Source organism: Rousettus aegyptiacus, unplaced genomic scaffold (genome assembly GCF_014176215.1).
Source record: "Rousettus aegyptiacus isolate mRouAeg1 unplaced genomic scaffold, mRouAeg1.p scaffold_m13_p_14, whole genome shotgun sequence".
In the NCBI taxonomy this organism is placed as follows: domain Eukaryota; kingdom Metazoa; phylum Chordata; class Mammalia; order Chiroptera; family Pteropodidae; genus Rousettus; species Rousettus aegyptiacus.
Window position 1 is genome coordinate 51,158,991 of NW_023416289.1, and position 18,345 is coordinate 51,177,335.

General features: G+C 40.5%; 1 protein-coding gene across 2 annotated transcripts; it reads left to right on the forward strand.

Annotated features, from left to right (window-relative positions):
• The first annotated feature begins 41 nt into the window (after positions 1-41).
• ZNF774 (zinc finger protein 774) lies at positions 42-13,168 on the forward strand. Of its 2 annotated transcripts, XM_016151514.2 has the most exons (4): positions 42-173; positions 1,708-1,830; positions 3,584-3,690; positions 4,129-13,168. In XM_016151514.2, the coding sequence occupies exons 2-4, from the start codon at positions 1,724-1,726 to the stop codon at positions 5,367-5,369; spliced, it is 1,455 nt and encodes a 484-aa protein (XP_016007000.2). In that variant the 5' UTR covers positions 42-173; positions 1,708-1,723; the 3' UTR covers positions 5,370-13,168. The 2 variants fall into 2 exon arrangements, with proteins under 2 accessions (XP_016007000.2, XP_036087796.1); XM_036231903.1 differs by lacking the exons at positions 42-173; positions 1,708-1,830 and having other exon boundaries at positions 3,617-3,697.
• The last annotated feature ends 5,177 nt before the right edge of the window (positions 13,169-18,345 follow it).

Here is an 18,345-nt window from a genome sequence, read left to right on the forward strand (position 1 = left end):
CGGTATTTTCCGGGGGCTGGCTGTCGAGCGCAGAGTCCCACCTGTGTCTTGCAGTCCTGTCACGAATCCTTGGTCGGGTTTCTGGGAGGGACTGCCTCGGCGTGGCGGGCCAGGGGCGGCTCCGCGATGGAGGACTCTCCCTTCTGGTCCATCCCCGGCTGGGCTCTGGGGCGGTGAGTGATCCGCAGATGGAGACAGCGGCCGCGGCTTCGGCGCCGCTGAGGGGCGTGAAGGGCTCGCCCGCCGCCCCGACGCTGCCACTTGGGTACCGCGCTCGCCTTTCGGAGCCCGCGGGTCTCTGCCGAGGAGTAGCTGCGGTTTTCTGTGACGTCGTGAGATACCTCAGCCTCATATCCATTTTCTTGCTCCGCGGTGGTGGTCCTCGAATCTCAGCTTAACATCGTGACCCTCTGACCGCCGCACCCCTATTAGGGCCTGCGACACGGCGAAGGGGGGAGAATGGGTGGCGGTCCCACCCGTGCGGTCATGTTCCTATTAATAAACCCGGTGACAAGCTGGTGCTTCTCACAATGGCACTTAGTCACACCACCTAGTGCTCCAGGGCCTTTGAGGTGCCCTGCACAGGGGGCAGGAGACAGGGTGGGAAGCAGGGTTTCTGTAACTGTGGCTGACAACTGTCCCCTCACTCCCTCGTGTTTTGTAATGAATATAGAAATCAAATTTACGCTCAAAACTTAGAACAATTTAGCAATGTCTGCAAATGGTTACATGTCTCCGTGAAAGGTGTCAGTATGTGTGTTCTAGTAGTTCCACTTGCTTTGATTGGTGAGGCAGAGATGTGAAACAGTAAACCTCCCTCACCCCAATCTGGTCCATCGTCCATTGAAATGCAGAATTATTCGTAGCAGTTTCAGGGGCTGACTTGTGTTTGTTTCTGTTGGAAACTCTTTAGGGGGGTGAGGGGGACTGCGATGACTTACATTTCTTTGTGACTCCCGATGCCTTACAGCATATTACTGAATAAATTACTCATCCATATAGTAATCTGAGCATCTTCCCCAAAATAATTTTTTCATAATACTGCTAATTTTGTTTATGTGTTAATGATTGTTTTAGGCTTCCAAGGGTTTTGTTTGTGTTTATCCCGATTGAATTTCACTTAATTCAGTTTATCAGTCTTTTTTTGACTTTTAGGTCTCAGTTTCTGACCCCATTAAGCCTTGAAATAGAATGATACTCAGGGCCGTTCCCTTTGGGGTTCTGCTTGGTCTGTTACTTGAGGTTGACATCAAATCTACGAGCCAGGAAAAGTCAGCTGTCCTCATAAGTAATATGAGCATAATTAAGTCCACAGTTCCTAGCTCTCTTAGGAAAATGTAATTGAAGAGAATTCTAAAGCTTTCCAGAAATCAGTTATACATGCATACTCTCTCCTTTGTTTATCTTGTCTGTCATGGTCAATTTGTTCCTCAAAAAGTTAGTGTGTTCAAAGACAGGGTTCTATGATATGTTTGGGAGGCCGAGGACTCTTTTAGTGGTGGGTAAGTTGGCCAAGGGACAGTTTATGTAAAAACAGCATAAGAAAAACAAACCTTCTGTGGTTGACAAAATGTACCTCAGAGCTATTCTGGGAGGGCAGGGGGAGGTTGTTTGGATGTACTGGTGGCCTTGGTGGCTTGTTGTTTTTCAGACCATGGTGAGAATATCCAGAGAGCTATTGATACGTACTGTGGTCTCTTGCTTTAGGACCTGATGATACCCAATGATGTGGCTGGGGACTTCAGGGAAGAGTGGGTTACCTGAACATTGCTTAAAGAATCCTCTTCAGGAATACCACCCAGCACCATTAGAAGAATGGGCTCTCAAAGGGTAAGGATGCTTACTCAACTTTAGATTTAAGACAGATATTTTGAGAGGGCCCAGGTTTGAGTGGCCTCTGAGGACGCTGGTCTCTTAGAGCTCCATGTCTCTGTAACAGTAACTAGTGCCTCCCTGGCAGAAAAAGAAGGGCTTTGATTTTTATGGCACTTTATGGTTTGCAGAGGTCTTTGATATTTACTGTCTTATTAGTATCTTACCATAACCCTTTGATGTATATATTCCCCCTAAGTGGGACTCTCACCTCTGGCATTTACACACATACACGTGTGTGTGTGTGTGTGTGTGTGTGTATGTTCAGATATATATGTAAAATGTTCACATAAAAAAGAAACAAGCAAAATGAAAACGAAAGTCATCCATCCCACCACTGATATATAATTAAAAGCATAATATATAAGCACATACATAAAATTAAAAACCAAGCATATATAATTAGAAAATAAAAGGAAAAATTGGGATCATCCTGAAGATTCAGTTATATATTCTACTTATACGTTGCATTGTGAATATGTTTTGACAACAATAAATATCTTTCTGTATACCATTTAAAATAATTAGCATATTGTTGTATGAATACAGTAATTTACATTAGAGTGAACCATATATTTCACCATTTTTTACTTACAAAATGGCAGTTTCATATGGCTCAAATATAATTACTCCTTTGTTGTGGGACATTTCAGTCATTTTAAAATTTTCATCAGTATTGTAATGAATACCTCTTAGCTAATTCTTTTTTTAAAGTCTTGTTTATTGAAGTATAATTAGTTAATAATTAGCAAATATGTCTTTTACATACTTTTTTTCATTTTCTTAGAATTCCTAGTATTAGAATTGCTGGGTCAAAAAATTGGTACATTTCTAAGGCATTTGATATTTTTGCCAAATGCCTTTCAAAAAGATTGATCAACGTATTTTTTCCCCACAAGCATTATATGAAAGTGTCCATTTCTTCATATTCTACTATACTATAGTAGTGGATATTATAATTTAAGAGTCTGGGTAACATTTATTGAGGATTTACCACTTAATCCTTACAATTTTAGGTTTTCCTATTTTATAGATGAAGACACTGAGGCACAGAGAGTTTAAGTAACTTTCCTAAGATCACACAGCTAGCGAGAAGCTGGATTAAGATTCAAACTCAGGTTATATGAGTTTGCACTCTTTACCCCTACACTATATTGCCTAAATATATAATAGTTTTAATTTATTTGAATTTCTTTGATTAATATTAAGGTTAAAGGTTTTTTATATATTTATAGGCTGCTTTTTTTTTTCTTTTGTGAATTGCCTGTTCCTGTCTTTTATCTTTTTTTTTTTCTTCTTCTTCTTACAAGTGTTAATCTTTTTCTCATGGCTGTATCAATTGCTGCTCTTCTGGGAAAATTTTAAAGCCCAATATTATAGTCAACTTCCTTGTCCTGGAGGCTCTGTTTTTGATACAATAATCTCTCCACATGGGTTTAGGTTTGTGCCTTCCGAGATGAGTTATTGTGCTTATTGTAGAGTTTCTATGACCCACCTGATTTTTTTTTTTTTTTAATGAGAGGAAAAGAGTTTTCTTCTCAGCCTCTTGGACTGATCACCCTCTTGTATCACTTTGCTATGGCTGCCCTTTTGATGAGACCAAACACACATTAGAGTTCTCTTCTACCTGGGGAAGGAGGAGGGCTTAGATTTTGGCCAGGTCTTGTGTGATTAGCTCAGATTAACATCCTATGTTCATCTTCCTGTGTAGGATTACTAAACCAAAGGTACTCTCCCAGGTGGAGCAGAAAGAAAAGCCATGGGTCCTACCACTCCAAAATTTTGAGGCAAGGAAGATCCTAAGGGAAAGTCATGCAGGTGAGATGTGAGTGTTACCTGGTGGGGGAAGAATTTGGAATGCTGCCCTAGAGTTTTGTTTTTACTATTAGAAGTTTAAATTTGACTTCTGGATCAGTCAGTAATTGACCAATTAAATTCTCTTTCTAAGTAAGCATTTCATTTTTGTTTTGAATATAACATCTTTGACAGGAGTTGTCCAATTTTGATAAGATGTGGCATACTCTTGAGGGATTTAAAGGTCACCTCAAGATTCATCTGGCCATCTTAAAGTACAAAGGGTTTAGGAATTCACGTTTTCCATAATCTCAATGAATCTCAATAAACTTTTCAGAAATCGAAAACCAATGTAGTGAAATTAAGCATAGTCTGTTGCAAAAACACTAATTTTGTTACTTTCTGATGCTCATTACTGTTAAGTGATAGCTTTTTTCTCTGTTACTTCTTTTAATTTTTCAGAATTTGAAAATCAAGTGGAAAAACCCATTCCGGACATTTCTGAAACAGCAGAGCAATGTGGAATGTCCTTAGAAAGGGCCGCTGTCGATATTTCTCATACTCCTAGTTGGGGAGGAAGCTGGGAGAGGGGCCTTGAATTAGAAGGACAACATGGAACCCTTCCAGCAGAGGGCAGTCAGGAGCCTTTTTCACAGGACAAGGATTTAAGCGAGCTCCTGGATGGTTACGTAGGAAAGAAACCTGTGTGTGCAGAATGTGGAAAAAGCTTTAACCAGAGTTCCTATCTCATGAGACACCTAAGAACCCATACTGGCGAGCGGCCTTATAAATGCATTGAGTGTGGGAAAAGCTTCAAACAGAGTTCAGACCTTGTCACCCATCGCAGAACACACACAGGAGAGAAGCCCTACCAGTGCAGTGGATGTGAGAAAAAATTCAGCGACAGCTCAACTCTCATCAAACACCAGAGGACCCACACGGGTGAGAGACCCTACGAGTGCCCAGAGTGTGGGAAGACTTTTGGGCGGAAGCCACACCTCATAATGCACCAAAGAACCCACACAGGAGAGAAGCCGTACACGTGCCTCGAGTGTAATAAAAGCTTTAGTCGAAGCTCAAATTTCATCACTCACCAGAGGACCCACACAGGAGTGAAACCTTACAGGTGTAATGACTGTGGGGACAGTTTTAGCCAGAGCTCGGATTTGATTAAGCACCAACGAACCCACACAGGAGAACGGCCCTTTAAATGCCCGGAGTGTGGGAAGGGCTTTAGAGACAGTTCTCATTTCGTAGCTCATATGAGTACTCACTCAGGAGAAAGGCCTTTCAGTTGTCCTTACTGCCACAAAACTTTCAGTCAGAGCTCCCATCTGGTCACGCACCAGAGAACACATACAGGTGAGAGGCCTTTTAAGTGCGACACCTGTGGAAAGGGCTTCGCCGACAGCTCTGCCCTCATTAAGCATCAACGGATCCACACGGGAGAAAGACCTTATAAATGTGGCGAGTGTGGGAAGAGCTTCAATCAGAGTTCCCACTTCATGACCCATCAACGAATCCACTTGGGAGACAGACCCTACCGGTGTCCTGAATGCGGCAAAACCTTCAATCAGCGATCTCATTTCCTGACACACCAGAGAACACACACAGGAGAAAAACCTTTTCATTGTAGTAAATGTGACAAGAGCTTCCGTCAGAAAGCACATCTTCTATGCCATCAAAACACTCATTTGATTTAGGGAATAATCATTAGTGGTTCTGCTGCTACTGCTCCCTTCCAAATTTCCATTGCTACTATGTTTAAAATGTCCCAAACAGAGAAAACTTGAACTTGGGCATCAGTGGATCAGGTTGGGCCCTAATCTGTTCTCGCTCTTTCTTTTTTTCTGTATTTTATTTTTATTTTTTCAACACCTACAGCACCTGGTATTCCTAGGTGGTCTACCCATCCAAATACTAACCAGGTTCGACCCTGCTTAGCTTCCAAGATCGGACAAGATCAGGCACATTCAGGGTTTCGGGGTGGCATGGCTGTAGATTCCATATTTTAATAGTGAGGATAAACCTATAGGATCCAAATAATGTTCTGAACACAAAAGGCATTCTTTCAGTGTTTTTGACTGACTCTTAGGGAAATATCAATTAATGCTTATTAAAAAAGAAGTGAGATAAATGTGACCTAAAGATCTCATTAAGCCACTTAATACAGTGCCTGGCACAAAGTAGGTGCTCAGTAACTAAATGATCACATTATCACTATAATGATTAATATTTAACATCTTATATACATCTCTCAATATAGCGCCTAGCCCTTAAAAGACAATACCAGGTTGGCTGTTTATATCAGCTTATTACTCAGTAAGGAATTTATTAGTGCAGACCTGCAAGCCCAGGATTCGCAAGAAATTAGGTTGGCACTAGAAGATTTGGGTGTAAATACACAGATTTAATAAATAGAAAATAGTCTCCCAAACCAGTGCTATGCAGGCATTAGTCACCAGATGTCTCATTGCCATGACAAGGCAGAATTATCGTAGGGGATGTTTCCGGTCTTGTGACTTAGAGGCTGAAAGAATTTCAGAAGCCTTTTGTATAGCAGTGTCTGAGGTATTCCCATTGGAAGTTGTTGCCATCTGAGGCATAAGAAATATCCGGTTACAAACAAGCCAGAGGGACCTGGAAGAGGACCGTAACATTGTGGAATCAAAATTCCTGAGAAGGTTAAGTGATATTACAGGGATACTTCCTGGCATTCAGTTAAAGGAAACGACCCTTGTTTTCTAATTGCTGGGCCATTGGCTCTTTAGTTTTAAGTAATACAACCTTCTCATCCTTTTAGGGTCATTCGTTTTATGCACTAGTACATTCCTATGTTTAATTGAAACACACCAAAGGAGGATGTTAGAAAGAACACTGACCACATTGGGAAAATGAGGTGTTTGAGTTCTGGCCCTGATGCTTACTTTGGCCAGACTTCCACCTTCTTTCAGTTCCTACCCTACCTACCTGACAAGGTTGTGAGGATCTAACACACACACACACACACACACACACACACACGCACGCACATAAGCACTTTGTTGTTAAACTATGTGAAGTATAATATCTCTAAAGTTTAAAGTTATATGGTATTGTTGCTAATGTCTTTTTTCCAAGGAACTCTGGGTAATATTTCTTCAGATGGCCCATTTTCTCTCCTAATGAGGGACTTCTTTTTTTACCTGTTGAAAACCTAAGGCCTGAAAATACCAAACGGTTCATATAGGTCACAGAGACTCAATTTGGCCACAGGTCTCCTCTTCAGCAACATGGAGCAGACCAGCTCTGGGATTTGTTAGTATTTCTGAGACACTAAAGGACTGGAGGACCCATCTTATACCCATCAAACCGCTCTGAATATGGACATGATGGAGGGATGTGGCCTAAGTTCCCGGGAGCTTTCCAGGATCCTTGAGGGTCTTTGATCCTCAAGGAATAAGAGTGAACAGGTAAGGGCAGATGCAAGGGGTTAAGGAGGGCGTTGGGTGTTTAATACTCTAGGGAGAAAAGCGCTTGCCTGAAAGTTTTTTCTTTCAAGCCTTCCTGTGTTAATGCAGACTAAATTATTACATCAGCCTTGGAACACTGGTGCATTCTCTTCCATTATACGGAATGCCGCTGAGTGCTTTAACTCATGGGGAACAGAGCTCAGCTGATATAACCTGAGTTCTTTCTTAGACAGGGTAATTAGATAATTGACCAGGAAAAAAAATCTGGTTAATCCAGTGCAGTTATTCTCAAAATGTGAGCCCAGACTAGTAGCATTAGCATCTGGAAGCTTGTTAGAAATGCAAATTCCGAGTCCACACCCCAGATTTACTGAATCAGGAACTCTAGGAGTAAGGTAATATACGTGACCTCCAGGGGTAACGGCTCTCCAGGTGGAAGTGCTTTGGCCAAGGGTGGGATATGGAATGAGATAGCATGGGGCTGAGTAGGATATTTCTCAGAAGAGACATTCTGAGAATTTTGCACTGGATTAATGTAAAATGTCGGGAAAGAGTGCCCCACAAGAGGGAGCCAATTAGAGGACATAGAGGGACACAAAAGCTACATTATTAGCACAAGCAGGCATAACCATAAACCCAACTAGGAATGTGATGTGTTCCTTGTCTGCGAGTGACCCTAGATTTAGGAGGCAGGATGTGGCAGCAGCAAGGAACCAGGGGTAGGAAGACCCAGCTTCTAGTTTTGGTGTAGTTATTCACGAGTCAGTTTATCACTCTAGGCATTGGTCGATCTGTTAAATCAGAAAAGGATTGCTCTGTTTCAAAACCTTTACAAATTTAGGGCTCCCACAGACCCCAGAACCGTCCCATGTTGTTAGCAGACTCTTCCACATGTGCACCTTCATGCTCCAGGAGGATAAAAGCAGGCAGTCTGCTCTCTCCATCCGGCTCTCTGTCTCCCACTCCTCAGCCCTGCCCCAGGTTCTTGGAGGAGAGGTGAAACCTAATAGCTTTCGGCAGAGTCAGCACGTTACCGCCAAAGCAAAGACCTCCCCTGGCCTAGCACTCCCCATCCAAACTTCCTGACAGTATTTAACACACAGGTCATAGGCTTGTAACATGAAGTGAATCTTTTTCTATTGCCTTGTTTTTCATGTTGTATACCTACAGATATGTCTATTCTGTAAGATGTGAGCTCTTGAGGGGCAATGTGTGACTTGCTCTGTGGCTTCGCTACCTCCCTCCCACCCCCCCGCTGTGAGCCGGGAACACTTAGATGGTATTGGTGAGAGTGAAGGTAACTGAAGCGCCATATTTTCTCTTTGTTTCTACCCTGTTTCTGGGCCGTTAGCTTCTTGCACATGCTCCGCATCAACTCCTGTCTTCCTCACTTCAAAATTCACATCATCACCAAGCCCTGTCAATTTTACCTCTCAGATTCCTCTGAGACCTATCAGTCTCTCCATCTCACTGCCACTCCCTAGTCTCAAATGACCTCCATCTCTTACATGAATTCCTGCAGTAACCTCCCAGCCAATAGCCCAGGTTTTATTTTTGCTCTATTTTCTTTTGACAGAAGCCAGAGTGATCTTTAAAAATCCACCCATGTGCTTAAAACCACCAAGTCCCATTGCTTTTAGGATAATGACCCAAATCTTTTTAAGTAGGCCTACACGGCCCCTCTCAATTTTACCCACACAGCACCCCAGCCTCTGTTGATAATACCTTTTCTCTCACTCCCTGTCTTCAGCCCACCTGTGTTCCTTCTGTTCCTTGATCACATTGGGGCGTTGCACACCTTAGAGCTCATTGTTCCCTCTGCCCAGAATGTTCCTCATCCAGGTTTTTGCCGAGGCTTCTATTTTTCAACCAAGTTTCAGCCTAAAACTCACCTCCTTACAGAGACTTCCCCTGACTATCCCATTTCAGTCAGTCCTCCTCCCCGAATAGTCACTGTCCCATTATCCTCTTTTATTTTCATCAAAGTCCTTATGCCTGTCTCCTATTTTCTTGTTTACGTATTGACTTTAGTAAACTCTGTGATTAGGAGAGAGCCATTTCTCTTGTTGACCATGCTTTCCCTGGTACCTAAAATAGTGTCTGGCACTTAGTAAGTAGGTGCTCAGAAAAGCTCATTGGATGAATTAATGAGTGCATGCTCACAGAGAAGAAACTCATGCTGGAAAAGTAGCAGTGTGAATGAAGCCAGACAGGTGAATGAGGGTCATGCCAAGAAGGCCCGTAGTTGCCAAACTGAGGAGTTTGGATATTATTCTCTGGGGAAGTGGGTGTTGCTAATGGTTTTCCATTAGAGGAGAGGCATGATCAGCACTTGAGGAAGTTTGATTTGGCAACAAGTTATGTGTAAGTCATATCACAGGGAGAAAAACCGAAGGCATTGGGACGATCTGTGATACAAAGTGCTTAGCATAATGCCTGGCCCATAGTCAGTTTCCAATAAGTGATCATTATCACCAAGCCCCATGGCAGCACTAGGAGGTACTAGAACAATAAGGCAAGATCATTAAACCTTTCTATCTCGAAATAATTCTTCCTAGAGCCTATTGTCACATTCCTTCCCTTTCTCTTTTTGTCAAACTTCCACCACTGTGTAGTTATTCTCAGACCTATCATGTCTAGGCCCTTGTAATAGCAAGAACTTCACTCACAAAAGTCTCTTAATTTCCACATCTGAGAGCCTCTTCTGAGCCTTCTTCCCATTCGACAACCATTTTCTTCTTGATACCACTTACACGTGCTTCTTTTTGCAATTCTCTTCTCTCTTAGTGAATGTAGTAAGATGGTTCTGCTACATTCCTGGCTACTCTTTGTAAAGGACCTTCCCTGGCCCCACCTCCAACATTCTGACCCTTGACCCTTTTCCTTTCTTTTTTCTTCCCTGTTCTGCACACTAATCCTGTGACTTCAACCATCATCTCTCAGAACATGGGTCTAGCTCAACCTCTCTTGGATTTTATACCTACAAGTCCAGCTGCTTTGGAGAACCCTCCCTAAGGATGACCTGTTGCTTCGCAAACCCTGAATCTCCAAATTAGAGTCAGCATCTCCTCCCAAAAGCATCCCTCCTGACGTTTCTCTTTCTTCAAGTGACTCCAGCAATCTCCTACATGCCCTTACCAGAAACTTCCTGAGAGTTCTCTTTCTCCATTGTTCCCTATATTCCCAGTCATGTAACCTCTGACTCTGCACTGTCTCTCTCTCTCTCTTTGTAAGTTGTAAAAGCAACATGTGCTTTCTGTAAAAAAAAAAAAAAAAAAAAAAAGCCACAAGTGCCCAAAGCGAAAAACAGAAATGCCTATCTCTTCCTCATTCCCTACTCCACTCTCACTCCCTAGATTTAGCTCTGAAACCCCAGGGCTTGCCAAGTCTGGCTTAGCTCCTCTCTTCCATCCCCTCCCCTGCCCCCCACACCCCCACTGCCATCCTCTAAACTAAGAGGATAGTTTTCCATTTGTTCTCCTTGACCTTTCCTTTTCATTCTTGTTTACATATTGAATGTCTCCTACACACCAAATCCTACACTAGACCCAAGAGGTAGAAAGACAAATAAGACAATGAAAGATGTCCACATTCAAGAGCTGTTGGGCTTTGGGCAAGTTACTTAACTCTCTCTGACTCTTATTTCTTTATCTGTAAAATGAGAATAATCCCAGCACCTTCTTCATGGGGTTGAGTGAGGATTAATGAGATGATACATATCAAGCTTTGTACAGTACCTGATATATTTATGTGGTATCTGCTCCATAAATGTCAATGACAACGATGATAATGATAATCTGGGTCTTGGAAGAGTTTTGAAGAATAGGGTTATCTACATGAAGAAAGATGGGAAAATACTTTTGGAAAAGGAGAGACAAGCAGTTTAACTGAAAGTAAAAGACTGAGGTAAAGAGTTGGGAGACTGAGAGGTAAGAACTTGGACTTTGTCCTCTACGATTACTTCTCAAAGTGTGAGCCAAGGAACACCTGCATTTGAAATGCTTGTTCAAAGTGTAGATTTACTGGCCCCACCTCTGACCAAGTTGGTAAATTCACATGTGGCAAAAGATGCCTCAGGGAAAATTAACAAACTTCAGTTACATGCATTAGCATGATAAGCCTCAAAAAACTTAATATGAATGCAAAAATAAGATGCAGAAAAATACATATAGTAAGGGTCGAAATGCAATAAAGGTAAAAATAGGCAAACCTAAACACTATATTGCTTGAGCAATATGAACCTATATATAAACTATAATGAAAGCAAAGGATTTGTCAAATTCAGGGTAGAGGTTAATTGAAATGGGAAAGAAGAATGCTAATTTTCTATTTCTTAATCTGGGTGTAGAGCACACAGGGTTTTAAAAAATTATTCTTTAATACGCATTATTTATATATTTTTTATTTACAAGCTATTTCCCAAGAAAAAAAAATAAGTAAAAAAAAAGTAAATAGGGAAACAGAATGCCACTCTCCCAGAGACTGGCCTTTTCCACTTAAATCTCCAAAAGTTGAGTTGTGCCAAGAAAAACAAAAAAAAACAGTCCAAGTACCTGGGCCTGAACAGACTGCGGGCCAGTCCCTTCCATTTTCAATCACACGCTTGCACTTTCTCCTTTTTCCTTCAGCTGAAAAAACCTCTCTTTATGTAGTACGGGTAAATGCCCAGAAGATTTTAGGCCCACACTTCTATAATCAGCCAGACTTGGACCTCTACTCTGAATGCAAGACAATGCTCTTATGAGCACCTTTTTTTTTTTTCCTTCCTGAAAAAAAAAAAATGTTTCCACCATTTAGATTATTTCCACAGGGTGTGAACATTTTTACAGCTCTTGTTACTTGCTGCCAAATCATTTTCTGAGTGAATTATAGCAATGTACAGTACTACTAGCAATAAATGACTACCAGTCTCACTACACCCTCATCCTTGAAAAACAGCTTTGCTAGTTTAAAAGATAGGTTTCTTACATATTGTTTTCATTTACATTTCTTTGATTAGCAATGAAGTTGAACATTTGTTCACATGTTAATTTTTTCTTGTATTTTTTCTGTTGTTTGTGCACTTGAGAGTATAAGTGCAGAATCAAAAAACGACTATCGGGCTTTTGAGGAAGTCACTTTATTTCCTGCTCCTTACTTTATTTCTCCCTCACTGCTTTTTTTACTTTTTTTACTTCATAAGTAATTCATGTTCATTTTAGAAATATCTGGAAGTACAGTTAAGCAAACAAAAAAAGTAAAATCACCTATTGTCTCACCTTCCAGAGATAACCCCCCTGTTTATTATATATCCTTTTAAACATTTTCTGTAACAAAAATATAAATATATCACTTAACCTGAGCTTGTTTCCTCATCTATAAAAAAATGAGAATACTTGTCTCTCAAGTTGATAAAAAAGTTGGTATATATGAAATTGGTTTATAAAGTGTAGGATGTTATTATATAAATGCAAGTTGCTGTTCTTATGACATAAAATGCCCTTTACTCTGCTAAATAGAATGCTGACGCCTGTTCCCTGAACACAGGCTGCCCTCTCTGGTACAGTTTCTTCTCTCTAGAATGACTTCCTATCGAATGGGTAGCCACTGTATTTTTAAAAAATTCAGTGTGCAAGATGTGCAAAAGGAATAGAAGGTAGTGCAAAAAAATGATCATGTACCTACCACACAGCTTAAGAAGTAAAATTTTGTCAACTAAAAGAAATTATTTTTACTGATATACTTGATTCTTATGAACTCTTCCCCAATTACAGCCCTTTCCCCAACTCATATTCCATTCTTCTGAATTTAGTATTTCTCACTCCTATGACTTTACATTTATTTATGCTTTCTCTCTACATATATATTTATAGAGAGATATTGATATAGATTCCCAAAGCAATGTATACTACTGATTTACATAAACTCATTTAAACTGTATATGAATGGGTGTCAATGTAAGTATTCTATATGTTCCCCCTTTAATATTATGTTTGTGAGAGTTAACTGTGTTGGTACATGTAGATGTACTTCATTCATTTTCTTGCTTTAATATTCAGTCTATAATCACACTGCAGTTTATCTGTTTTTTTTTTTTTTTCCTGATAATGGCCTTTTAGATTATTTCTGGGTTTTGCTCTCATAGGCATATCTGTGATCAACACTTTGGTTTGTCTCCCTGTGTCATGTATAGGGGTTTCTCTGGGTGTATATACCTAGGAATGGAATTCTGAGGCCACAGATTAAGGGCATCTTTAACCTGATATTGCCTGATTATTCTCCCAAGTAGTTGCGCTAATTTCCATCCTCATCAGTAGTGTATAAATATCCCTCTCATTAGTCTTCCTTGTCGACTCTTAGTTTTGTCAGACTTCTGATTGGTACGAATGACATTGCATTGTGGTTTTAATATGCATCTCTCTGATTAGCAGGGAAGTTGAACAACTATTACAAGTTTATTGTTAGTTCATGTCAACTCTTCATGGAATTCTATGTTTATAAAATTCTCATTCTTGAAGGCCTCTTTAAAACACTCCCTCTCCATGAAATATTTCCAGATCTCCTCCATCAAATAGATGGGATCTCCTTTGGATCTCTATAACCCTTTCTACATATTAAATTATACTTTTTATTTCATCTTGTAGTCATTTGTGTACTTGTCTAAAGGGCAGGGACTATGTTTAACTCAACTTTATGCCCTTAGTAGTACCTAGTGCAAAGCAAACTTTTCATAAGTCTTGAATCAAATCATAGCCCTTCCTTGCTTGTAAATTTTTAAATAGGAAACCTATTGTCTACAAAAGAAAGTCAAATCTCCTTAATGTAGAATTTAAGACCCTTAATTTAAGACTCTGGCATCAACTTTCCTTTCCTCTCTCTTCTCCTGGTATGACCCTGCCTTCTGATACTAGATTCTTTGTCCACAATGAGGTCCTAGTCTGTAAATGGTTGGCTTTTCTCCCTACAGCCAGGATGGCGGGTCCATCCCACCTGTTTTAGCTGCCTATCAGATTCTTTAAGAGACATTCTTAGAATCCTAAAGCCAGAGCTTGCTTTTATTAGTGAGCAGGGCTTTTGCTCTGAGCCTGTTTTGCATAGTAAGTATAGGTTAGCTGTCATTACCAGTAACCCCGAGTCATCTGTAGATGTTTAAATGCACTCCATGAGGAAATCCTGCCCATGCATGCTTGTCTCTGGATCCAGTCCTGTGAAGGAGTTTGGTGTTCTTTTCCCCTATCTGGTATCTCTTTTCTACATACTTTGATCTGGCTCATGATTCCTAAGTATGCCCCTTGATGTCCTTCTATTTGTCCTTTGTCCTTAGTCTTGAGTCTGCAGTAGTGTAGTGCCTTGTGGTCTGTTCTAACCCCAGCCCAGAAACCAATTTCCCAACTCCATTCTGGGCTGACTTCCTGGCTTCCTCTCCAACTTTGGGTCTCTGTTGTCAGTTGACTCTGGATCAGGACACAGGTGTTCGTAAATGTTTGTTGAAGGGTTTCCAGAGGCAATCTGGCATGTGCAGAAAGGGAATGAATACCTTCCCAGTGGCAGGCTGTCTGTAAACTGTGATGTTGAACAGTGATATGCCAGACTGTAGAATCAGAAAGATGTAGGCTTGATTCCTAACTCCGAATCTTATGACCTTGAGCAAACTCTCTCATCTCTCTTTGCCTGTTTCCTCTCTTATAATATGAGGATAACTTTGTCTTCCTCATAGAGTTAGAGGGAGGATTAAATGAGACAATTCATATAGAGCATTTAGCACATTCTATAACATGGTGAGCAGTTGATAAATGACTCCAATTATAAACAGGTAGTTAAAAACTTTCACTCTGTTCTGAAAACCCACAAGGTTCAAGATGTATTTAAAGTCATAATATCTGGCAGGTGCTATCCTCAGACACAAGGTCCACAATATCCGAACACTTGAAGTACATGACAAAATAGGTTTTTTTCAAATGAAGACGTGAAGGAGAGTTAAATAGTGATAGGTAACACTTAAAGTTTACTGAAGATGAAGACTGGTTCTTAACAGAGACCCACTGGATGGCATTCTGTAATTAGCTATATGTTGTCCCCTTTGTTCTATCTCTAGCCTGAGTTTACTTAAGGTGTTCAGTCTATAGGAGAACAGAGAAATGTGGTCAGAGATTGCATAGATCAAATGGAGTACTTATTTTATTATTGTATATCTGCTCAGAGGACTCACGGAATGTGTGGAGTCAGTTCTGTCAGAGAGGAGCCAGGTGCCTGTAAGTCATGGTGCTTTTTATGCAAAATTTTATCATCGGTGTTTCTGGCAACACTTCCTGGGGGCCACTTCATTCGCCTCCCATACACCCAAATATCCTTGGGCATATGGATTTGTTTTATATTGAAGTCTGGGAAAGCTTGGCTAGATTCTTTGCTTAAGTCTTATAAAGTGAAAGTCAAAATGTCCACTGGGTTGGGCTCTTATCTTGAGGATTTGGGAATAATCCACTTGCAAGCTCACTTGGGTTGGTCCTTGACAGAATCACATTCCTTTCTGTTGTAGATTGGAGGTCCCTGTTTCCTTGTTGGCTATTAGCCAGGGCAGGCACTCTCTGATCATCGGGGCTGCTCTCAGGTTCTTTCCAGGTGGTCCCCTCCATCTTTAAAACCAGCAATGGCCCATTGAATCCTTCCTGTGTTTTGAGTCTCTTTGACTTCTGCTAGGAGCTGGAGAAAACTTTCTGTTTTTAAAGGGCTCATGTGATTACTTGACCTATCTTAAGGTTAGCTGATTAGCATTTGACTGAACAGCCAAGGATTAGGAATCTTGGCCAGCCATCCCAGAATTGCGCCTGTCAAAGCATAGCTACAGTCCCCTGAAAAGCTAATCCGTGAGGTCCTTAACATCTGATCTTCGTGAGTGTTGAGAAGACAATAGCCTCAGATTTTCCAGCCTCTTTTACAAGATGGTGGTATCCAAAACTGTCTGTATTCTGATACAACACAAGGGCCTGAGCCAGTCAAAAGTGTTACCATCTGTCCTAGGGAAATTTTTACATAAACTATATAAAAAACAGATTTTAAAATTCCAACAAAAAGGATACTACATTTGTTAACTATTCACACTGAGTTTATCCAAATTTCTGGCTTTGAGGAGTTAATTATCTATCTGGGAAGATTGACAAATAACTAATTATTATTCAGTGAGCTAAGTGCTATGATAGAACCATATAAGGTCACACACTTCCTGCAATTCAAGACACTTTTGATTGTGGGATGCACCATCACATTCTAACAGCTTTTTGGGACATTAAGAATATCCTATAAAATGCGTATGTTTTAAAAGACTTCATCAACAATAGCAGACATTTACAACTGGAATTACAAAATCGATGTTAGAGTCTAGCTTTTTACGAAGAGTCTAATTCTTTTTGAATCTACTCAGCCATTCCTAAAATTTGGGCTCTGTCATCAATTCTAGCTCTGAAAGTTCTTTGACCTTTTCTCAGAATTTAAATTCACACATGTGCAAGCAGTGACAGCTGTTATTTTTCCATGAAATTTTCTCTCTACCTGGTATCTGACTGGTTTCTTTTAACACTGATTGTAAGACCTAACCTGATTTCATAAGTATTACTATGCGAAAAACCTAGGGACTTATTTTTGAAGACATATGGTTTTTAAAGTGCAACTGGGAAATGAATGAGGAAGTGATTAATTTAGCGTGGGGAGGAGGTGATCTTTGAATTGGGTCTGGGAAGTTGAATAGGAATTTCCCAGGCAGATAAGAGGCTAAATGGTATTCCAGGCCCAGAAAAAGCTCTATTATAGTGCTTATCTGAAGCTATCCTGTTAATATTGCTCCATTCCCATGAGTCTATCAATTCTTGAGGTCATAAACCAATTTTATCTCCCAAAATTATTTTGCCCTTTAATTTTTATTTATTCATTTTATATTTACCAACTCTGTTACTGACAAAAAAGCATTTTGAGTAGCTGATATTAGAAAACTTGGTAAATATGAAGAAGTAAATAAACAAATTCCACACAAATCCACTGTAAATCCATCACCTGGAAAAAATGCTGTTAATATATTGGTATATATGCTTCAAGCCTTTTTTTGTATTCATATGTACATCATATATATCTATATGCTTTTAGAGCAAAAATGTTGTTTTCACTTAACCATCATATTAGAAATACTGATCATTGTTTGCTTACCCAGCCTACCACTGAAGCAAATAATGCCCAGCTCAGTTTTAACTGGCCATTTCTCCTGACCACAGCCAGTTGAACTAAAGGAATGGTATCTAATCCAAGTCAGAGACATACCCATGGGCTGAAAAGACGAGCTGGGCTAATCATATGCCATTGGATTATGGAACTGGGCAACTGAGATTATCTTCAACGGAGCTGATGGTTTAAGGATGTCATGGCCTTGAGTTAAGGCCATGGCAAGCCAAATGGAAGCCAGAGTAGTGAGGAACAGAAAAAATTAGAATGGAGGAAGCTGGTTGTCAAAGAGAGGAGGGTAGAGCAGACTTACAGAGAAGCAGAAATGCACAGAGGGAAAAACAAATCCCATGCCTTCACTCTTCTATTAGTCCTGTTTTTTGTCACCCCAGTTCTAGTCCCTATGTATCTTTATTATAACTGCCCTCTTTCTGGCCTTTTTTCCTTGAGAGGTAAACAAATGGGCCTCTATTCCTTGTAGCCAGTCAAACCTGACTGGAACCACATAGTGTCACTCTTACGGCTGTATATCACTCCATTGTGTGGAGGTGCTGTCACTGATCTAAAAACCCAGTGATGGGCATTTAAGACATTTCCAAGGAGCATCTTCATCACTAATTTTTGTGCTTTAAACAACAACAACAAAAATTTGTTATGATCTATTCCAATGGGAGGAATCCCTTGTTTGAAGGAGAGCTGCATAATACCAGGAAGGGCTTCTGAAAGATTGTGTCAATTTACAGCCAATGGCAGGGCATGACAGTTGTTGCTTTTTCAGCCCTTTGCCAATATATCAATTAAAACAAAACAAAACAAAACAAAAGAACAGAAACGTTGTTACTCTGACAGGCAAGAACTGGTAAGTGGCCAGTTATGATCTTAATGTGCATTTCTCTGAAGTTTGCGTTTTATCGACAGTACACGTGAACTTTGCCATCAGGCAGCCCCAGGTTTGAGTTCCAGCTCTGCCTCTTGCGGTGCTGTGTGACTTCATTTGAATTCATTGGTTCTTCATTTTCTTATCTGTAAATTGGAGATAATA